The following is a 24416-nucleotide window of genomic DNA, read 5'->3' on the forward strand; positions in this document are numbered from 1 at the left end:
GGCCATACGGGAATAGAGGAGACAGGCCAAAAGGAAGGAGGCGCGTGCCCCCCTCTGGTCCGAATTGGACAAGGGGTGCAGCCCACTTTTCCTTGTTCCTCTCCCCCTCTTTCCTTCTCTCCTACTCCAACAAGGGAAGGAGGAGTCCTACTCCCGATGGGAGTAGGACTCCCCCATTGGCGCGCCCTCCTCCTAGGCCGGCCGCCTCCCTCCCTTGCTCCTTTATATATGGGGGCAGGGGGCACCCCATAGACACGACAGTTGATCATTGATCTCTTAGCCGTGTGCGGTTCCCCCCTCCACCATAGTCCTCGATAATATTGTAGTGGTGCTTAGGCGAAGCCTTGCGACAGTAGAACATCAAGATCGTCACCATGCTGTCGTGCTGACGGAACTCTTCCCCGACATTCTGCTGGATCGGAGTCCGGGGATCGTCATCGAGCTGAATGTGTGCTAGAACTCGAAGGTGCCGTAGTTTCGGTGCTTGATCGGTCGGGCCGTGAAGACGTACGACTACATCAATCGCGTTATGCTAATGTTGGGGAACGTAGTAATTTCAAAAAAATTCCTACGCACACGCAAGATCATGGTGATGGATAGCAACGAGAGGGGAGAGTGTGATCTACGTACCCTTGTAGATCGACAACGGAAGCGTTAACTTGGTTGATGTAGTCGTACGTCTTCACGGCCCGACCGATCAAGCACCGAAACTACGGCACCTCCAAGTTCTAGCACACGTTCAGCTCGATGACGATCCCCGGACTGCAATCCAGCAAAGTGTCGGGGAAGAGTTCCGTCAGCACGACGGCGTGGTGACGATCTTGATGTACTAATGTCGCAGGGCTTCGCCTAAGCACTGCTACAATATTATCAAGGACTATGGTGGAAGGGGGCACCGCACACGGCTAAGAATATGATCACGTGGATCAACTTGTGTCTCTAGGGGGTGCCCCTGCCTCCGTATATAAAGGCTCAAAGGGGGGGTGCGGCCGGCCAGGAGAGGCGCGCCAGGAGGAGTCCTACTCCCTCTGGGAGTAGGACTCCCCCCTTTCCTAGTTGGAATAGGATTCGCAGAGGGGGGGAAAAGAGGAAGGGGGGCCGTGAAGGAAATATGCCCTAGAGGCAATAATAAAGTTATTATTTATTTCCTTATATCATGATAAATGTTTATTATTCATGCTAGAATTGTATTAACCGGAAACATAATACATGTGTGAATACATAGACAAACAGAGTGTCACTAGTATGCCTCTACTTGACTAGCTCGTTAATCAAAGATGGTTATGTTTCCTAACCATGAACAAAGAGTTGTTATTTGATTAACGAGGTCACATCATTAGTAGAATGATCTGATTGACATGACCCATTCCATTAGCTTAGCACCCGATCGTTTAGTATGTTGCTATTGCTTTCTTCATGACTTATACATGTTCCTATAACTATGAGATTATGCAACTCCCGTTTACCGGAGGAACACTTTGGGTACTACCAAACGTCACAACGTAACTGGGTGATTATAAAGGAGTACTACAGGTGTCTCCAATGGTAGATGTTGGGTTGGCGTATTTCGAGATTAGGGTTTGTCACTCCGATTGTCGGAGAGGTATCTCTGGGCCCCCTCGGTGATGCACATCACATAAGCCTTGCAAGCACTGCAACTAATATGTTAGTTGTGAGATGATGTATTACGGAACGAGTAAAGAGACTTGCCGGTAACGAGATTGAACTAGGTATTGGATACCGACGATCGAATCTCGGGCAAGTAACATACCGATGACAAAGGGAACAACGTATGTTGTTATGCGGTCTGACCGATAAAGATCTTCGTAGAATATGTAGGAGCCAATATGGGCATCCAGGTCCCGCTATTGGTTATTGACCGGAGACGTGTCTCGGTCATGTCTACATTGTTCTCGAACCGTAGGGTCCGCACGCTTAACGTTACGATGACAGTTATTATGAGTTTATGCGTTTTGATGTACCAAAGGTTGTTCGGAGTCCCGGATGAGATCACGGACATGACGAGGAGTCTCGAAATGGTCGAGACGTAAAGATTGATATATTGGAAGCCTATGTTTGGACATAGGAAGTGTTCCGGGTGAAATCGGGATTTTACCGGAATACCGGGAGGGTTACCGGAACCCCCCGGGAGACTAATGGGCCTATTGGGCCTTAGTGGAAAAGAGAAAAGGGGCAGCCCACAGCTGGCCGCGCGCCCCCCCCTCCCCAAGTCCTAGTAGGACTAGGAGAAGGGGCCGGCCCCCCTCTCTCTCCTTTCCCCCTTGAGAGTCCTAGTTGGAATAGAATTGGAGGACTCCCCCTGCGCCTCCCTCTCTCTGGCCGGCCAGCCCCCCTCCCTCCAACCTTTATATACGGGGGCAGGGGACACCCCAAGACACACAAGTTGATCCTTGAGATCGTTCCTTAGCCGTGTGCGGTGCCCCCTGCCACCAAATTCCACCTCGATCATATCGTTGTAGTGCTTAGGCGAAGCCCTGCGTCGGTAGTACATCAAGATCGTCACCACGCCGTCGTGCTGACGGAACTCCTCCCCGAAGCTTTGCTGGATCGGAGCCCGGGGATCGTCATCGAGCTGAACGTGTGCTAAGAACTCGGAGGTGCCGGAGTAACGGTGCTTGGATCGGTCGGATCGGGAAGACGTACGACTACTTCCTCTACGTTGTGTGATCGCTTCCGCAGTCGGTCTGCGTTGGTACGTAGACAACACTCTCCCCTCTCGTTGCTATGCATCACCATGATCTTGCGTGTGCGTAGGAAAATTTTCGAAATTACTACGTTCCCCAACAGGCCGGCCCCCTCTCCTTGTCCTATTTGGACCAAGGGAGGGGAGGGGCGTGCGGCCCATCTCTGGCTACCTCTCCTCTCTTCCACTAAGGCCCACTAAGGCCCATATATCTCCCGGGGGGTTCCGGTAACCTCCCGGTACTCCGGTAAAATCCCGATTTCACCCGGAACACTTCCGATATCCAAACATAGGCTTCCAATATATCAATCTTTATGTCTCGACCATTTCGAGACTCCTCGTCATGTCCGTGATCACATCCGGGACTCCGAACAACCTTCGGTACATCAAAATGTATAAACTCATAATATAACTATCATCGAAACCTTAAGCGTGCGGACCCTACGAGTTCGAGAACAATGTAGACACGACCGAGACACCTCTCCGGTCAATAACCAAAGCGGGACCTGGATGCCCATATTGGTTCCTACATATTCTACGAAGATCTTTTATCAGTCAGACCGCATAACAACATACGTTGTTCCCTTTGTCATCGGTATGTTACTTGCCTGAGATTCGATCGTCGGTATCCAATACCTAGTTCAATTTTGTTACCGGCAAGTCTCTTTACTCGTTCCGTAATACATCATCCCGCAACTAACTCATTAGTTGCAATGCTTGCAAGGCTTAAGTGATGTGCATTACCGAGAGGGCCCAGAGATACCTCTCCGACGGTCGGAGTGACAAATCCTAATATCGAAATACGTCAACCCAACATGTACCTTTGGAGACACCTGTAGAGCACCTTTATAATCACCCACTTACATTGTGACGTTTGGTAGCACACAAAGGGTTCCTCCGGCACACGGGAGTTACATAATCTCATAGTCATAGGAACATGTATAAGTCATGAAGAAAGCAATAGCAACATACTAAACGATCGGGTGCTAAGCTAATGGAATGGATCATGTCAATCAGATCATTCAACTAATGATGTGATCCTGTTAATCAAATGACAACTCTTTTTCCATGGTTAGGAAATATAACCATCTTTGATTAACGAGCTAGTCAAGTAGAGGCATACTAGTGACACTCTGTTTGTCTATGTATTCACACATGTATTATGTTTCCGGTTAATACAATTCTAGCATGAATAATAAACTTTTATCATGATATAAGGAAATAAATAATAACTTTATTATTGCCTCTAGGGCATATTTCCTTCAGTCTCTCACTTGCACTAGAGTCAATAATCTAGATTATACAGTAATGATTCTAACACCCATGGAGCCTTGGTGCTGATCATGTTTTGCTCGTGGAAGAGGCTTAGTCAACGGGTCTGCTACATTCAGATCCGTATGTATCTTACAAATCTCTATGTCTCCCACCTGGACCAGATCCTGGATGGAATTGAAGCGTCTTTTGATGTGCTTGGTTCTTTTGTGAAATCTGGATTCCTTTGCCAAGGCAATTGCACCAGTATTGTCACAAAAGATTTTCATTGGACCCGATGCACTAGGTATGATACCTAGATCGGATATGAACTCCTTCATCCAGACTCCTTCGTTTGCTGCTTCCGAAGCAGCTATGTACTCTGCTTCACATGTAGATCCCGCCACGACGCTTTGTTTAGAACTGCACCAACTGACAACTCCACCGTTTAATGTAAACACGTATCCGGTTTACGATTTAGAATCGTCCGGATCAGTGTCAAAGCTTGCAGCAACATAACCATTTACGATGAGCTCTTTGTCACCTCCATATACGAGAAACATATCCTTAGTCCTTTTCAGGTACTTCAGGATGTTCTTGACCGCTGTCCAGTGATCCACTCCTGGATTACTTTGGTACCTCCCTGCTAGACTTATAGCAAGGCACACATCAGCTCTGGTACACAACATTGCATACATGATAGAGCCTATGGCTGAAGCATAGGGAACATCTTTCATTTTCTCTCTATCTTCTGCAGTGGTTGGGCATTGAGTCTGACTCAACTTCATACCTTGTAACACAGGGAAGAACCCTTTCTTTGCTTGATCCATTTTGAACTTCTTCAAAATCTTGTCAAGGTATGTGCTTTGTGAAAGTCCAATTAAGCGTCTTGATCTATCTCTATAGATCTTTATACCTAATATGTAAGCAGCGTCACCGAGGTCTTTCATTGAAAAACTCTTATTCAAGTATCCCTTTATGCTATCCAGAAATTCTATATCATTTCCAATCAGTAATATGTCATCCACATACAATATCAGAAATGCTACAGAGCTCCCAATCACTTTCTTGTAAATACAGGCTTCTCCGAAAGTCTGTATAAAACCAAATGCTTTGATCACACTATCAAAGCGTTTATTCCAACTCCGAGAGGCTTGCACCAGTCCATAAATGGATCGCTAGAGCTTGCACACTTTATTAGCTCCCTTTGGATCGACAAAACCTTCCGGTTGCATCATATACAACTCTTCTTCCAGAAATCCATTCAGGAATGCAGTTTTGACATCCATCTGCCAAATTTCATAATCATAAAATGCGGCAATTGCTAACATGATTCGGACAGACTTAAGCATCGCTACGGGTGAGAAGGTCTCATCGTAGTCAACCCCTTGAACTTGCTGAAACCCTTTTGCGACAAGTCGAGCTTTGCAGACAGTAATATTACCGTCAGCGTCAGTCTTCTTCTTGAAGATCCATTTATTCTCAATTGCTTGCTGATCATCGGGCAAGTCAACCAGAGTCCACACTTTGTTCTCATACATGGATCCCATCTCAGATTTCATGGCTTCAAGCCATTTTGCGGAATCTGGGCTCACCATCGCTTCTTCATAGTTCGTAGGTTCATCATGATCTAGCAGCATGACTTCCAGAACAGGATTACCGTACCACTCTGGCGCGGATCTCAATCTGGTTGATCTATGAGGTTCAGTAGTATCTTGTCCTGAAGTTTCATGATCATTATCATTAGCTTTCTCACTAATTGGTGTAGGTGTCACAGAAATAGGTTTATGTGATGTACTACGTTCCGATAAGGGAGCAGATACAGTTACCTCGTCAAGTTCTAATTTCCTCCCACTCACATCTTTCGAGAGAAACTCCTTCTCCAGAAAGTTTCCGAACTTAGCAACAAAAGTCTTGCCTTCGGAACTGTGATAGAAGGTGTATCCGATAGTCTCCTTTGGATATCCTATGAAGACACATTTCTCCGATTTGGGTTCGAGCTTATCAGGTTGAAGCTTTTTCACATAAGCATCGCAGCCCCAAACTTTCAGAAACGACAACTTTGGTTTCTTGCCAAACCATAGTTCATAAGGCGTCGTCTCAACGGATTTTGATGGTGCCCTATTTAACGTGAATGCGGCCGTCTCTAAAGCATAACCCCAAAACGATAGTGGTAAATCAGTAAGAGACATCATAGATCGCACCATATCTAGTAAAGTACGATCACGACGTTCGGACACACCATTACGCTGTGGTGTTCCGGGTGGCGTGAGTTGCGAAACTATTCTGCATTGTTTCAAATGTACACCAAACTCGTAACTCAAATATTCTCCTCCACGATCAGATTGTAGAAACTTTATTTTCTTGTTACGATGATTTTCAACTTCACTCTGAAATTCTTTGAACTTTTCAAATGTTTCAGACTTATGTTTCATTAAGTAGATATACCCATATCTGCTTAAGTCATCTGTGAAGGTGAGAAAATAATGATATCCGCCACAAGCCTCAATATTCATCGGACCACATACATCTGTATGTATGATTTCCAACAAATCTGCTGCTCTCTCCATAGTACTGGAGAACGGTGTTTTAGTCATCTTGCCCATAAGGCACGGTTCGCAAGTACCAAGTGATTCATAATCAAGTGGTTCCAAAAGTCCATCAGTATGGAGTTTCTTCATGCGCTTTACACCGATATGACCTAAACGGCAGTGCCACAAATAAGTTGCACCATCATTATCAACTCTGTGTCTTTTGGCTTCAACATTATGAATATGTGTGTCACTACTATCAAGATTCAATAAGAATAGACCACTCTTCAAGGGTGCATGACCATAAAAGATATTACTCATATAAATGGAACAACCATTATTCTCTGATTTAAATGAATAACCGTCTCGCATAAAACAAGATCCAGATATAATGTTCATGCTTAACGCTGGCACCAAATAACAATTATTTAGGTCTAATATTAATCCCGAAGGTAGATGTAGAGGTAGCGTGCCGACTGCGATCACATCGACTTTGGAACCGTTTCCCACGCGCATCGTCACCTCGTCCTTAGCCATCTTCGCTTAATCCGTAGTCCCTGTTTCGAGTTGCAAATATTAGCAACAGAACCAGTATCAAATACCCAGGTGCTACTGCAAGCATTAGTAAGGTACACATTAATAACATGTATATCACATATACCTTTGTTCACCTTGCCATCCTTCTTATCCGCCAAATACTTGGGGCAGTTCCGCTTCTAGTGACCAGTCTGCTTGCAGTAGAAGCACTCAGTTTCAGGCTTAGGTCCAGACTTGGGTTTCTTCTCTTGAGCAGCAACTTGCTTGCTGTTCTTCTTGAAGTTCCCCTTCTTCTTCCCTTTGCCCCTTTTCTTGAAACTAGTGGTCTTCTTGACCATCAACACTTGATGCTCCTTCTTGATTTCTACCTCCGTAACTTTCAGCATTGCGAAGAGCTCGGGAATAGTCTTATTCATCCCTTGCATATTATAGTTCATCACAAAGCTCTTGTAGCTTGGTGGCAGTGATTGGAGAATTCTGTCAATGACGCAATCATCTGGAAGATTAACTCCCATTTGAATCAAGTGATTATTATACCCAGACATTCTGAGTATATGCTCACTGACAGAACTATTCTCCTCCATCTTGCAGCTATAGAACTTATTGGAGACTTCATATCTCTCAATCCGGGCATTTGCTTGAAATATTAACTTCAACTCCTGGAACATCTCATATGCCCCATGACGTTCAAAACGTCGTTGAAGTCCCGGTTCTAAGCCGTAAAGCATGGCACATTGAACTATCGAGTAGTCATCAGCTTTGCTCTGCCAGACGTTCATAACATCTGGTGTTGCTCCAGCAGCAGGCCTGGCACCCAGCGGTGCTTCCAGGACGTAATTCTTCTGTGCAGCAATGAGGATAATCCTCAAGTTACGGACCCAGTCCGTGTAATTGCTACCATCATCTTTCAACTTTGCTTTCTCAAGGAACGCATTAAAATTCAACGGAACAACAGCACGTGCCATCTATCTACAATCAAACATACATAAGCAAGATACTATTAGATACTAAGTTCATGATAAATTTAGGTTCAATTAATCATATTACTTAAGAACTCGCACTTAGATAGACATCCCTCTAATCCTCTAAGTGATTACGTGATCCAAATCAACTAAACCATGTCCGATCATCACGTGAGATGGAGTAGTTTCATTGGTGAACATCACTATGTTGATCATATCTACTATATGATTCACGCTCGACCTTTCGATCTCTGTGTTCCGAGGCCATATCTGTATATGCTTGGCTCGTCAAGTGTAACCTGAGTATTCCGCGTGTGCAACTGTTTTGCACCCGTTGTATTTGAACATAGAGCCTATCACACCCGATCATCACGTGGTGTCTCAGCACGAAGAACTTTCGCAACGGTGCATACTCAGGGAGAACACTTCTTGATAATTTAGTGAGAGATCATCTTATAATGCTACCGTCAATCAAAGCAAGATAAGATGCATAAAAGATAAACATCACATGCAATCAATATAAGTGATATGATATGGCCATCATCATCTTGTGCCTGTGATCTCCATCTCCGAAGCATCGTCATGATCACCATCGTCACCGGCGCGACACCTTGATCTCCATCGTAGCATCGTTGTCGTCTCACCAATCTTATGCTTCCACGACTATCGCTACCGCTTAGTGATAAAGTAAAGCATTACAGGGCGATTGCATTGCATACAATAAAGCGACAACCATATGGCTCCTGCCAGTTGCCGATGACTCGGTTACAAAACATGATCATCTCATACAATAAAATTTAGCATCATGTCTTGACCATATCACATCACAACATGCCCTGCAAAACAAGTTAGACGTCCTCTACTTTGTTGTTGCAAGTTTTACGTGGCTGCTACGGGCTTAAGCAAGAACCAATCTTACCTACGCATCAAAACCACAACGATAGTTTGTCAAGTTGGTGCTGTTTTAACCTTCGCAAGGACCGGGCGTAGCCACACTCGGTTCAACTAAAGTTGGAGAAACTGTCACCCGCAAGCCACCTATGTGCAAAGCACGTCGGGAGAACCGGTCTCGCGTAAGCGTACGCGTAATGTCTGTCTGGGCCGCTTCGTCCAACAATACCGTCGAATCAAAGTATGACATGCTGGTAAGCAGTATGACTTATATCGCCCACAACTCACTTGTGTTCTACTCGTGCATATAACATCAACACATAAAACCTAGGCTCGGATGCCACTGTTGGGGAACATAGTAATTTCAAAAAATTTCCTACGCACACGCAAGATCATGGTGATGCATATCAACGAGAGGGGAGACTGTGATCTGCGTACCCTTGTAGATCGACAACGGAAGCGTTCACTTGGTTGATGTAGTCGTACGTCTTCACGGCCCGACCGATCAAGCACCGAAACTATGGCACCTCCGAGTTCTAGCACACGTTCAGCTCGATGACGATCCCCGGACTCCGATCCAGCAAAGTGTCGAGGAAGAGTTCCATCAGCACGACGGCGTGGTGATGATCTTGATGTACTAATGTCGCAGGGCTTCGCCTAAGCACTGCTACAATATTATCGAGGACTATGGTGGAAGGGGGCACCACACACGGCTAAGAATATGATCACGTGGATCAACTTGTGTCTCTAGGGGGTGCCCCTACCTCCGTATATAAAGGCTCAAAGGGGGGGGTACGGCCGGCCAGGAGAGGCGCGCCAGGAGGAGTCCTACTCCCTCTGGGAGTAGGACTCCCCCTTTCCTAGTTGGAATAGGATTCGCGGAGAGTGGGAAAAGAGGAAGGGGGGCCGGCCCCCTCTCCTTGTCCTATTCGGACCAAGGGAGGGGAGGGGCGTGCGGCCCATCTCTGGCTACCTGTCCTCTCTTCCACTAAGGCCCACTAAGGCCAATATATCTCCCGGGGGGTTCCGGTAACCTCCCGGTACTCCGGTAAAATCCCGATTTCACCCGGAACACTTCCGATATTCAAACATAGGCTTCCAATATATCAATCTTTATGTCTCGACCATTTCGAGACTCCTTGTCATGTCCGTGATCACATCCGGGACTCCGAACAACCTTCGGTACATCAAAATGTATAAACGCATAATATAACTGTCATCGAAACCTTAAGCGTGCGGACCCTACGGGTTCGAGAACAATGTAGACATGACCGAGACACGTCTCCGGTCAATAACCAATAGCGGGACCTGGATGCCCATATTGGTTCCTACATATTCTACGAAGATCTTTTATCGGTCAGACCGCATAACAACATACGTTGTTCCCTTTGTCATCGGTATGTTACTTGCCCGAGATTCGATCGTCGGTATCGAATACCTAGTTCAATCTCGTTACCGGCAAGTCTCTTTACTCGTTCCGTAATACATCATCCCGCAACTAACTCATTAGTTGCAATGCTTGCAAGGCTTAAGTGATGTGCTTTATCGAGAGGGCCCAGAGATACCTCTCCGACGATCGGAGTGACAAATCCTAATCTCGAAATACGTCAACCCAACATGTACCTTTGGAGACACCTGTAGAGCACCTTTATAATCACCCAGTTACATTGTGACGTTTGGTAGCACACAAAGTGTTCCTCCGGCACACGGGAGTTACATAATCCCATAGTCATAGGAACATGTATAAGTCATGAAGAAAGCAATAGCAACATACTAAACGATCGGGTGCTAAGCTAATGGAATGGGTCATGTCAATCAGATCATTCAACTAATGATGTGATCCCGTTAATCAAATGACAACTCTTTGTCCATGGTTAGGAAACATAACCATCTTTGATTAACGAGCTAGTCAAGTAGAAGCATACTAGTGACACTCCGTTTGTCTATGTATTCACACATGTATTATGTTTCCGGTTAATACAATTCTAGCATGAATAATAAACTTTTATCATGATATAAGGAAATAAATAATAACTTTATTATTGCCTCTAGGACATATTTCCTTCAGCTAACGCTTCCGCTTTTGGTCTACGAGGGTATGTGGACAACACTCTCCCCTCCCGTTGCTATGCATTACCATGATCTTGCGTGTGCGTAGGAATTTTTTTGAAATTACTACGTTCCCCAACAGTGGCATCCGAGCCTAGGTTTTATGCGTTGATGTTGTGCACGAGTAGAACACAAGTGAGTTGTGGGCGATATAAGTCATACTGCTTACCAGCATGTCATACTTTGGTTCGACGGTATTGTTGGATGAAGCGTCCCGGACCGACATTACGCGTACGCTTACGCGAGACTGGTTCTACCGACGTGCTTTGCATACAGGTGGCTGGCGGGTGTCAGTTTCTCCAACTTTAGTTGAACCAAGTATGGCTACGCCCGGTCCTTGAGAAGGTTAAAACAGCACAAACTTGAGGAACTATCGTTGTGGTTTTGATGCGTAGGTAAGAACGGTTCTTGCTCAGCCCGTAGCAGCCACGTAAAACTTGCAACAACAAAGTAGAGGACGTCTAACTTGTTTTTGCAGGGCATGTTGTGATGTGATATGGTCAAGACATGATGCTAAATTTTATTGTATGAGATGATCATGTTTTGTAACCGAGTTATCGGCAACTGGCAGGAGCCATATGGTTGTCCCTTTATTGTATGCAATGCAATCGCCCTGTAATGCTTTACTTTATCACTAAGCGGTAGTGATAGTCGTGGAAGCATAAGATTGGCGAGACGACAACGATGCTACGATGGAGATCAAGGTGTCGCGCCGGTGACGATGGTGATCATGACGGTGCTTCGGAGATGGAGATCACAAGCACAAGATGATGATGGCCATATCATATCACTTATATTGATTGCATGTGATGTTTATCTTTTATGCATCTTATCTTGCTTTGTTTGATGGTAGCATTATAAGATGATCCCTCACTAAATTTCAAGATAAAAGTGTTCTCCCTGAGTATGCACCGTTGCCAAAGTTCATCGTGCCCAGACACCACGTGATGATCGGGTGTGATAAGCTCTACGTCCATCTATAACGGGTGCAAGCCAGTTTTGCACACGCAGAATACTCAGGTTAAACTTGACGAGCCTAGCATATGCAGATATGGCCTCGGAACACTGAGACCGAAAGGTCGAGCGTGAATCATATAGTAGATATGATCAACATAATGATGTTCACCATTGAAAGCTATTCCATTTCACGTGATGATCGGTTATGGTTTAGTTGATTTGGATCACGTGATCACTTAGATGATTAGAGGGATGCCTATCTAAGTGGGAGTTCTTAAGTAATATGATTAATTGAACTTTAATTTATCATGAACTTAGTCCTGGTAGTATTAGCATATCTATGTTGTAGATCAATAGCTCGCGATGTTGCTCCCCATTTAATTTTTATATGTTCCTAGAGAAAACTAAGTTGAAAAATCTTAGTAGCAATGATGCGGATTGGATCCGTGATCTGAGGATTATCCTCATTGCTACATAGAAGAATTATGTCCTTGATGCACCGCTAGGTGACAGACCTATTGCAGGAGCAGATGCAGACGTTCTGAACGTTTGGCTAGCTCAATATGATGACTACTTGATAGTTTAGTGCACCATGCTTAACGGCTTAGAATCAGGACTTCAAAGACGTTTTGAACGTCATGGAACATATGAGATGTTCCAGGAGTTGAAGTTAATATTTCAAGCAAATACCCGAGCTGGGAGATATGAAGTCTCCAACAAGTTCTATAGCTAAAAGATGGAGGAGAATAGCTCAAGCAGTGAGCATGTGCTCAGATTGTCTGGGTACTACAATCGCTTGAATCAAGTGGGAGTTAATCTTCCAGATAAAATAGTGATTGACAGAATTCTGTAGTCACCATCACCAAGTTAGTAGAACTTCGTGATGAACTATAATATGCAAGGGATAACGGAAACGATTCCCAAGCTCTTCGCGATGCTTAAATCGACGAAGGTAGAAATCAAGAAAAGCATCAAGTGTTGATGGTAAACAAAACCACTAGTTTCAAGTAAAGGGACAAAGGGAAGAAAGGGGAAGAACGACAAGCAAGTTGTTGCTCAAGTGAAAAACCCAAGTCGGGACTGAAGCCTGAAACTGAGTGCTTCTACTGCAAAGGGACTGGTCATTGGAAGCGGAACTACACCAAGTATTTGGCGGATAAGAAGGATGGCAAAGTGAACGAAGGTATATTTGATATACAGATTATTGATGTGTATTTTACTAGTGTTCATAACAACCCCTCGGTATTTGATACTAGTTTAGTTGCTAAGAGTAGTAACTCGAAACGGGAGTTCTAGAATGAACAGAGACTAGTTAAGGGTGAAGTGACGATGTGTGTTGGAAGTGGTTCCAAGATTGATATGATCATCATCGCACACTCCCTATACTTTCGAGATTAGTGTTGAACCTAAATAAGTGTCATTTGGTGTTTGCGTTGAGCATGAATATGATTTGATCATGTTTATTGCAATACGGTTATTCATTTAAGTAAGAGAATAAATTATTGTTCTGTTTACATGAATAAAACCTTATATGGTTACACACCCAATGAAAATGGTTCGTTGGATCTCGATCGTAGTGATACACATATTCATAATATTGAAACCAAAAGACGCAAAGTTAATAATGATAGTGCAACTTATTTGTGGCACTGCCGTTTAGGTCATATTGGTGTAAAACGCATGAAGAAAATCCATGCTGATGGGCTTTTGGAATCACTTGATTATGAATCAATTGATGCTTGCGAACCATGCCTCATGGGCAAGATGACTAAGACTCCGTTCTCCGGAACAATGGAGCAAGCAACAGATTTGTTGGAAATCATACATACTGATGTATGTGGTCCGATGAATATTGAGGCTCGCGGCAGGTATCATTATTTTCTGATCTTCACAGATGATTTGAGCATATATGAGTATATCTACTTGATGAAACACAAATCTGAAACATTTGAAAAGTTCAAAGAATTTCAGAGTGAAGTGGAGAATCATCGTAACAAAAATAAAAGTTTCTACGATATGATCGCAGAAGGAAAATATTTGAGTTACGAGTTTGGCCTTCAGTTAAAACATTGTGAAATAGTTTCACTACTCACGCCACCTGGAACACCACAGTGTAATGGTGTGTCTAAACGTCGTAACCGTACTTTATTAGATATGGTGTGATCTATGACGTCTCTTACTGATTTACCGCTATCGTTTTAGGGTTATGCATTAGAGACAGCTACATTCATGTTAAATAGGGCACCATCTAAATCTGTTGAGACGACACCGTATGAACTATGGTTTGGCAAGAAACCTAAGCTGTCGTTTCTTAAAGTTTGAGGTTGCATTGCTTATGTGAAAAAGTTTCAACCTAATAAGCTCAAACCCAAATCGGAGAAGTGCGTATTCATAGGATACCCAAAATAAAATGTTGGGTACACCTTCTATCACAGATCCGAAGGCAAGATATTCATTGCTGAGAATGGATCCTTTCTAGAGAAGGAGTTTCTCTCAAAAGAAGTGAGTGGGAGGAAAGTAGAACTTGATGAGGTAACTGTACCTGCTCCCTTATTGGAAAGTAGTTCATCATAGAAATCTGTTCCTGTGACTACTACACCAATTAGTGAGGAAGCTAATGATGACGATCATGTAACTTTAGATCAAGTTACTACCGAAACCTTGTAGGTAAACCAGAGTGAGATTCGCACCATAGTGGTACGGTAATCCTATTCTAGAGGTCATGTTACTTGACCATGACGAGCCTACGAACTATGAGGAAGCGTTGATGAGACCAGATTCCGCGAAATGGCTTGAGGCCATGAAATCTGAGATGAGATCCATGTATGAGAACAAAGTATGGACTTTGATTGACTTGCCCAATGATCGGCGAGCCATTGAGATTAAATGGATCTTCAAGAGGAAGACGGACGCTGATATTAGTGTTACTATCTACAAAGCTAGAATTGTCGCAAAAAGGTTTTCGACAAGTTCAAGGTGTTGACTACGATGAGAGTTTCTCACTCGTATATATGCTTAAGTCTGTCCGAATCATGTTAGCAATTGCCGCATTTTATGAAATCTGGTAAATGGATAAACAAAACTGCATTCCTTAATGGATTTATTAAAGAAGAGTTGTATATGATGCAACCAGAAGGTTTTGTCAATCCTAAAGGTACTAACAAAATATGCAAGCTCCAGCGATCCATCTATGGACTGGTGCAAGCATCTCGGAGTTGGAATATACGCTTTGATAAGTTGATCAAAGCATATAGTTTTATACAGAGTTGCGGTGAAGTCTGTATTTACAAGAAAGTGAGTGGGAGCACTACAACATTTCTCATAAGTATATGTGAATGACATATTGTTGATCGGAGATAATGTAGAATTATTCTGCAAAGCATAAAGGAATGTTTGAAAGGAGTTTTTCAAAGAAAGACCTTGGTGAAGCTGCTTACATATTGAGCATCAAGATCTATAGAGATAGATCAAGACACTTGATGAGTTTTTCAATGAGTACATACCTTGACAAGATTTTGAAGTAGTTCCAAATGGAACAGTCAAAGAAGGAGTTCTTGCCTGTGTTACAAGGTGTGAAGTTGAGTAAGACTCAAAACCGGACCACGGCAGAAGATAGAGAGAAAATGAAAGTCATTCCATATGCCTCAGCCATAGGTTCTATAAAGTATGCCATGCTGTGTACCAGACCTATTGTATACCCTGCCCTGAGTTTGGCAAGGGAGTACAATAGTGATCTAGGAGTAGATCACTAGACAGCGGTCAAAATTATCCTTAGTGGAATAAGGATATGTTTCTCGATTATGGAGGTGACAAAAAGGTTCGTCGTAAAGGGTTACGTCGATGCAAATTTTGACACTGATCCAGATGACTCTAAATCTCAATCTGGATACATATTGAAAGTGGGAGCAATTAGCTAGAGTAGCTCCGTGCAGAGCATTGTTGACATAGAAATTTGCAAAATACTTACGGATCTTAATGTGGCAGACCCATTGACTGAACTTCTCTCACAAGCAAAACATGATCACACCTTAGTACTCTTTGGGTGTTAATCACATAGCGATGTGAACTAGATTATTGACTCTAGTAAACCCTTTGGGTGTTGGTCACATGTCGATGTGAACTATGGGTGTTAATCACATGGTGATGTGAACTATTGGTATTAAATCACATGGCGATGTGAACTAGATTATTGACTCTAGTGCAAGTGGGAGACTGAAGGAAATATGCCCTAGAGGCAATAATAAAGTTATTATTTATTTCCTTATATCATGATAAATGTTTATTATTCATGCTAGAATTGTATTAACCGGAAATATAATACATGTGTGAATACATAGACAAACAGAGTGTCACTAGTATGCCTCTACTTGACTAGCTCGTTGATCAAAGATGGTTATGTTTCCTAACCATAGACATGAGTTGTCATTTGATTAACGGGATCACATCATTAGGAGAATGATGTGATTGACTTGACCCATTCGTTAGCATAGCACTTGATCGTTTAGTTTGTTGCTATTGCTTTCTTCATGACTTATACATGTTCCTATGACTATGAGATTATGCAACTCCCGTTTACCAGAGGAACACTTTGTGTGCTACCAAACGTCATAACGTAACTGGGTGATTATAAAGGTGCTCTACAGCTGTCTCCGAATGTACTTGTTGGGTTGGCGTATTTCGAGATTAGGATTTACCACTCCGATTATCGGAGAGGTATCTCTGGGCCCTCTTGGTAATGCACATCACTTAAGCCTTGCAAGCAATACAACTAATGAGTTAGTTGCAGGATGATGTATTACGGAACGAGTAAAGAGACTTGCTGGTAACGAGATTGAATTAGGTATTGAGATACCGACGATCAAATCTCGGGCAAGTAACATACCGATGACAAAGGGAACAACGTATGTTGTTATGCGATCTGACCGATAAAGATCTTCGTAGAATATGTGGGAGCCAATATGAGCATCCAGGTTCTTCTATTGGTTATTGACCGGAGATGTGTCTCGGTCATGTCTACATTGTTCTTGAACCCGTAGGGTCCGCACGCTTAAGGTCTCGATGACAGTTATATTATGAGTTTATGATTTTTGATGTACCGATGGAGTTCGGAGTCCCGGATGAGATCAGGGACATGACAAGGAGTCTCGAAATGGTCGAGACGTAAAGATCGATATATTGGACGACTATATCCGGACATCGGAAAGGTTCCAAATGATTCGGGTATTTTTCGAAGTACCGGAGAGTTACGGGAATTCGCCGAGGAGTATATGGGCCTTATTGGGCCATACGGGAATAGAGGAGAGAGGCCAAAAGGAAGGAGGCGTGCGCCCCCCTCTGGTCCGAATTGGACAAGGGGTGCAGCCCACTTTTCCTTGTTCCTCTCCCCTTCTTTCCTTCTCTCCTACTCCAACAAGGGAAGTAGGAGTCGCACTCCCAGTGAGAGTAGGACTCCCCCCTTGGCGCGCCCTCCTCCTAGGCCGGCCGCCTCCCTCCCTTGCTCCTTTATATACGGGGGCAGGGGGCACCCCATAGACACAACAGTTGATCATGTGATCTATTCTTAGCCGTGTGCGGTGCCCCCCTCCATCATAGTCCTCGATAATATTGTAGTGGTGCTTAGGCGAAGCCCTGCGACAGTAGAACATCAAGATCGTCACCACGCCGTTGTGCTGACGGAACTCTTCCCCGACATTCTGCTGGATCGGAGTCCGGGGATCGTCATTGAGCTGAACGTGTGCTAGAACTCGGAGGTGTCGTAGTTTCGGTGCTTGATCGGTCGGGTCGTGAAGACGTACGACTACATCAACCGCGTTGTGCTAACGCTTCCGCTTTCGGTCTACGAGGGTACGTGGATAACACTCTCCTCTCTCGTTGCTATGCATCACCATGATCTTGCGTGTGCGTAGGAAATTTTTTTAAATTACTACGTTCCCCAACAGTAGCATGTAGCTGATCCTACCTGCCTATTCTGTAAAGAAGCAGAATCGGTTAATCATATTTTTTTGATTGTGTGGTTGCGAGAGAACTCTAGAGAGAGATCTTTAGCCCCATAGGATGCAATTTCGAGCTTAACTCGCATGGGCTCCTTGAGTGATGGGCTAGAAACGACAACAAAACTGCAGATAGTATGCTTCATGCAGCTGCATTATGGGCTCTCTGGAGGTATCGCAACGATATTTACTTTAATGCTGTACCTTGGCTTGGTATGCAGGTCATGTGGCAAAAGACAGCTTCCTTTTTAACCTTGTGGGAGATCAGGTGCGCGGATTCAGTCAAGAGGAGATGTCGTCTCCTGGTACAAAAGATGAAGCATTTGGCGCGAGCACCGCCTCTTCTCCTTTGGCCAGACCCTGGCTAGGACTGAACCAGTGCGGTGGAAGGACTCCTTGCTTCGGGGTGGCTTTTCTCTCTGAAGATATGGGCGTGATCCTTAACCTCTGAAATATGTTTGCTGGTTGTAGCCTGTACTGGGTGTGGTCTTTTCGCTCTTTGTCTCTTTTGCTCCTTCATGGAGTGTAGACTGTGTGGTGTTTTCATTTTCGCTCTCTGCTTTTTTCCCGCGTGCCTTGTAGCTCCATAACAAAACATGTTCGGTGGTTTCGTTGCATGCAATGGAACCGGGGCGTTGAGCCCTTTTCTTCTAAAAAAAAGCTTCAGGTGGTAGTTTTCTTATGGTGTTGGTGGACAGAACGGAATAGGGGCAACCATGGGGAGAAAAGAATGGAGGCGGATGGTTTTTGCTATACTGTCAATCGTCACGTTACAGAGTGGCAGGAGTTTCTCAGCCCCAAGCCCACGGTGACAATGCCAATGCAGCGAGTGAACTGGGAAAAGCCCCCAAGTGACATGGTAAAAATCAACTCAGATGTTGCGTTCTCGATAAACTCAGGAACTGGAGGTTGGGGTTTCATCTGAAGAGACAATACATGGGAGTTGCATTTTGCAGCGGCTGGGGCTAAGCATGGTCTGTCGAGTGCTCTACATGCTGAAACTCTAGCTCTGTATCATGCAGTACAATGGGCAGCAGGATTGGGGTTGGCTGGGTAATGTTTCAGACAGACTGCCAAGTCCTGCAGCAAGCCACCTCCTCTAGCACTTACGATTTTGCACCCCTGGGTATGCTTTTCAGTGACATCAGATTCAGACTTGTAATAAACCAGCGCATGCGCTGGCGAATATGAGTGCAGACCTAGCTGATGGTGAATTTAGGGAATGCTTCACCAGCTATCCTGATGATGTAATCAAGTGCGGTGACCGGCGATCAGACCGTGTCTTAATGGAATATCAGTGTTCCATATCAAAAAAAATGGCCACCACAACATGCATGAGAAGCAACTTTCCATTATTAGTTGATCCCTACTATTTATACTTACCTCAACGTGCACACATTCCACCTTAGAGCAACTCCAACAGTTCCCTTAAAAATCTTCCCATGAAAGTAGTTTTTTAGCCTTCCCGTAAAAGATAAGAGAAGTTTATTGGAAGTAACTTTTATCAGTTCCCCTAATATACTCTCCCTAAATGCATTTTTTACTTTTAATTAAACAAAAAAATTAGATAATTAGTGGGATCAGTCGGTCAGTGACATCGGCGGGAGGTGCTATGGCCACCGGCAAGGCCGTGGCGGCGGGCGACGACGCGGGCAAGGCGGCGGCGGCGGTCGGTGTTATGGCGCGGGCGGAACAGTGGGTTGACTTTTCGGCGAAGTTCCGATGGGGCAGCGGCGTTTCGGCGGTCTGCGCGCGGAAGTTTCAGGCGGTTGCAATCCTGCCAAAAAGATACGGGAAGACCATCTTCCCGTAAATCAGCGGGGATCTTTATGGAATCCTCTAAAGATAAAGCTAGTTTACGGGAACTGATGGAGAGGTTTTTTGCTCCAACTTTCCATAAACGGCGGTTACTTTAGAGAGAGGGAACTATTGGAGTTGCTCTTACCACATATGCCATTTCATCAAGGGCTCATTCAACATGCATGAAAAAAGTTTTCTTTATATCATGCCACTTATATTTAACAAATATTTTTCAGTTATACATCAATATAATACAATATATAATATTTATTCTTTAGTTTTAATAAATATATTATCAATTTAAATATTCATGTTTCATACAACCATGTCTCATTGAAATATATTGCAATCAAATCGGGGTCGTCCTCTTCTTTGCTCGGCCTATGGGCCAGCCATGCCCGATTCTCGGTTGTACACTTGGGTTTACTACACCCAGATGAACAATAATTTCAAAATCAATAGTAAAAATTTCCAAAAATATATATATATACTTTTTAACATCAAATATGCTAAAATGTTTTAGGTGCTACCAAAGTTTTGCCCAGAAATAACTCGAATGCTATACCTGGATGAAATTTTACAAACACCTGAAAAGTTTGTATCTATTTTGATACTAAACTCTCTAGATTTGGAGTCTTCAAGTGCATCGAGGGTTGTGGGTTGCTAGGCGCCTGTAACGGTGTGGGTAGTTGGTTGAGGTTATTGATTTTTTTGTCTTTTTCTTTTTGGATTTTATCCTCTTTTCTATTTCTAAAATTTTAATTCATGAACGTTTATAATTAATCCCTAGATATATTTTTAAAAGAAATTCTAAATATTTTTTAAAATTCATGAATATTTTTACCTCAATAATATTTTTTAAGTTTACAAATATTTTAGAAAAATTAAAATTCATTTCAGGTTTGCAAATTTTTGAAATCCATGAATATTTGAAATTCCATAATATTTTTAAAATTCATGCTTTGCCAAGATATCGGAAACCCATGAACATATTTTAATTTAACATACTAATTCAGATAAAAAAGGATAGCCAACCTTCTATAAGATAGCAGTGGAGCGAGCTGAGCAGGTTTGTGGGTTGTCCCATATGAAGGCTATAGCAACAATTTCAACATGAAAATAGGAACTCTATAGGGATTAAGAAACAGACCACCGGTTGACACCGAGGCGAAAAAGTATAAGGACACCACAACTACATACCAGACAGCCCCACTCAGCTCTCGGAACAAATACCTTATCTAGCGGCATCCTAGCATGAACAAAATAAAACTATACCATATAACATAACTCAGAGCAGGACGTGACAACCACCCGACCACTTCAGTTGTTGTGTTTCCTTACATGCTTTTGTCCTTTTGTTCTTTCTTCTGTTTTTTTTTCTTTTTTATGTCCCTTTTTTCTTTTCTTTTTTCAAGTCCGAGAAAACCTTTTTTCTTCATGAATTTTTTCTGCAAAATCGATGAACTTTTTGTCAAATTCAAAGAACTTTTTCAGACTCAATGACCTTTTTCCAAAATTTCGATGAACCTTTTTCAAATTCAGCGAATTCTTTTAAAATTTCATGAAAATTGTTTCAAAATTGATGGACTGTTTTTAGAATTGATGAAAAAATTCAAATTTGTAAATTTCAGAACCAATCGTTTTTTTTTTCAGTTTTGTGAACGAAGGGACGAATACCAGAAAAAAAACGAACGAAACGCGCGCCTGCGAACGAAGGGAAAGGAGCGAGCGTGGTAGGTGGGCCGGCCCACGCGAGGCTGCTGCGAGCGGCCGCTAACCGAACCGGTGCGTAAAGGCAGCAGGTTTCCAGAACACGGTAGCGGTTTCTCGAGAATTCTGTAGCTTTCGAGAACGTTCCTGCGCTCGTTCGAGAAGGTTGTTTCCTCAAATATATAGTAGGTCTCGTCTCATCTCCTCAACACAACAACACAGGCAACAAACGACCTACCACCCATCTTTCCACGCGATTGACGTCGACTTCACCGTCTCATCATCGATCGATGGCGCGCCGCGGCGGCTTCTTCGGCTACGACCCGTATGATTATTACTACCCGCCCTCCTACGGGTACGACGCCTATCCGTATTATCGCCCCGCCGCAGCCGATCCCTTTTTTCCGGACGTCGAGCCGCTCGTGACGGAGCAGCTGCGTCCCGCCCGCCGGAGGGCCCCGGCGCGGCACGACGGCGGCTTCTTCCGTGGCTTTGGCGCAGCGGAGCCGGCCGCACGGACCACGGCGCGTCCTAGGCCCGGCAGCGGGTCCCCGAAGAGCTGCCCGGACTGCTTTGAGGTCGAGGTCACGGGCCCCGACTCCGACTCGCCGCCGGCGATTCCAGAGAAGCAGGCGCCGTCCGTGGAGGAGGCCGCGGTGAGGGTGCAGGCGGCGGCGCGCGGGCTGCTCGCTCGTCGCATGGTGCGGGAGGTGCGTGCGGTGGAGCGGCAGGCCGAGGCCGTGGCCGCGCGGGTGGCGGCCGAGGCAGAGGCGCTCCGCGCGGACGCCCGTGCGCGGATCGGCCTCGGGGAGGAGCTCATGCGCCTGCTGCTGCGACTCGACGGCGTGCGCGGCGCCCGGGAGTACCGCAGAAGGGTCACCCGGCGCGTGCTCGCGCTACAGGACGCAGTCGACGCGCTCGAGGCCACGCCCGCGCCCGCGGCGCCCGGGAGTACCGCCGATGCGCCGGAAGTTCAGGATGCAGAAAAAGAAGCAGAGAGCGGGATGGAGCCGGAGCTGCCGGTTGAGGACAATACTGCGTCAGATTTTCTGGCTGCCGAGACAACTGACACGGCGGTGATGGAGGTTGACGCGGTGAGTCCCGTCGTCGTCGACGAGGCCGGGAAGACCGAGACCGAACTGGTGGCGGAAGGCGAGAAGGCCTCGGAGGCGGAGGGCGAGTGGGAGATGGTGGCAACAGGGGACGGCGACGTCTCCACCGGCGAGGAGGACCCTGCACCACCCAAAGCGCAGCAAGAACAGGCACAAGAGGAAAAGAAGATGGTGACCACCAACGGGCTGGACTCGAAAAAACTAATGGAGATGGTGGCGGCGCTGTGCGAGCGAAGTGCACAGCAGTGCGCGCTCATCGGGGCCCTGGCCGAGCGCGTCGACACGCTAGAGCGCGCCGTCCGGCGGGTGCAGGAGGCCGACCGGCGCAGGCGAAGGAACAAGAAGAACAACAAAGACGGCAAAAAGAACACAAGTAGCTTCTACAGCGACTAGATACGATAAATAGCTTCTACTAGCATGAGGTTTCCATTGGATTTTTTTCATTACCTTTTAGTAATCTTGCATTTGTTTCAATTCCGTTGATTGTATGAACAAAATTAAATCATGTCGGCAAATTTCATTAAATTGAGTTGTGTGATGTTTGAGTTTCCAAATTGGTTTGATGCCAACAATTGGCATTGCCAACCAAATGTTGGCAACTTGTTGTGAGGTTGAGAAGAAAAGTTGGTAGCCAACCAATCACTAGCCAACATTTGGCATTTGCCAAATATTGCCATGCCAACTTTTGGCATCAAACCAATCATGTTCTCAATTTGATTTTTCATAAGTTTTTTCAGTTTAGTTTTGCAATTCAAATTTTAACTACAACAATCACAACACCAACCAAGATTACACTAATTTCATCCCAGAACAGACCAAAAAACAATATACAATACATCCTGTCATCCGTGAAATAATATACAGTAAAAAAGTGTACATCTTTTACAACTTGGGGCTGACACTTGTATACACAGGCCTAAAAACTACCTCTCTATCCTAATCTCTATCTCATCTTTGATCTTATTACTGTGTATCTAACAAGAAGGAGAAAAGAATCATCTCCATATGTAAACGAATGTCAAAATGGGTGAGGTTTAGCAATGTTGGCACTGAACATCTGGATGTTACACACAGCAGCAGGCTTCGAGTTTTGGTTTCCGGGGTTCAGCCCATGTGAAAGCCGGCGGATTGATAGTTGTTCGACAGCTTGGGCAGCTTGATCACCGCGAGCACTCCGGCTACCAGCGAGAAAACCGAGGCTAGGGCGAAGGCAGGGACGTTCCCTCCCCCCAAGAGCTTGTCCCATGGGCCGGCTCCGAGTGACACCACTATCTGCGAAGACAGTTGTAAAAATCAGGACATGTTCAGCGACCATGCATGACATAGGAGATCATTCTAGGTATAAGGGTCGACCTGAGGAGCGACAATGGCAAGATTCAGAACTCCAGTAGCCAAACCTGGACATGTGCAGACATTCTCAGTCAAGAATAATAACTGAAACACACTGTAAAGAAGAAAACACCAGCAACACAGACCTTGTCCGCCTCCTGTTCCGGCAGTCAGCTCAGCAGTCACGGAGAACGGAACGCTATAAGTGATCTATGTATGCAAGAGCAGAGGATATAAGACATTTTCCAGTTGCGCCAAAGAAAGTGTTGAGTGTCTGGTACTAACCGAGAGTGGCAATCCAAGAAGAGAGAAAAGAATGAGCGCTGCAGTCTTGACTGTTTTATCTGCCCCGACAATATGTTGAAGCTTGCTCGAGTACAGGTCATAGGAGATCCAGCTTAGTATTGTTGTAGCCAACATGCAGGCAAACACTATGAAGTTGCTAATTGCCCAAACCAATCTTGCACCAATCATCCGGCATAATGGATCGATAAGGAAAGAGCCAATCCCAAGGACAACCTACATGAACAAAC

At 44.7% G+C, this 24416-nt stretch overlaps 2 protein-coding genes across 2 annotated transcripts; one reads left to right on the forward strand and one right to left on the reverse strand.

Annotated features, from left to right (window-relative positions):
* Positions 1 to 21644: 21644 nt before the first annotated feature.
* LOC125523536 lies at positions 21645 to 23059 on the forward strand. The gene has a single exon (XM_048688559.1). The coding sequence runs from the start codon at positions 21733 to 21735 to the stop codon at positions 22945 to 22947; it is 1215 nt and encodes a 404-aa protein (XP_048544516.1). The 5' UTR covers positions 21645 to 21732; the 3' UTR covers positions 22948 to 23059.
* Positions 23060 to 23367: 308 nt separating this feature from the next.
* LOC125523537 (sucrose transport protein SUT4-like) lies at positions 23368 to 24410 on the reverse strand. The gene is made up of 4 exons (XM_048688560.1): positions 24169 to 24410; positions 24030 to 24093; positions 23908 to 23951; positions 23368 to 23826 (listed from the first exon to the last, which is right to left on the reverse strand). The coding sequence occupies exons 1-4, from the start codon at positions 24355 to 24357 to the stop codon at positions 23659 to 23661; spliced, it is 465 nt and encodes a 154-aa protein (XP_048544517.1). The 5' UTR covers positions 24358 to 24410; the 3' UTR covers positions 23368 to 23658.
* Between the last annotated feature and the right edge of the window lie 6 nt (positions 24411 to 24416).

Source organism: Triticum urartu, chromosome 7 (genome assembly GCF_003073215.2).
Source record: "Triticum urartu cultivar G1812 chromosome 7, Tu2.1, whole genome shotgun sequence".
Lineage (NCBI taxonomy): Eukaryota > Viridiplantae > Streptophyta > Magnoliopsida > Poales > Poaceae > Triticum > Triticum urartu.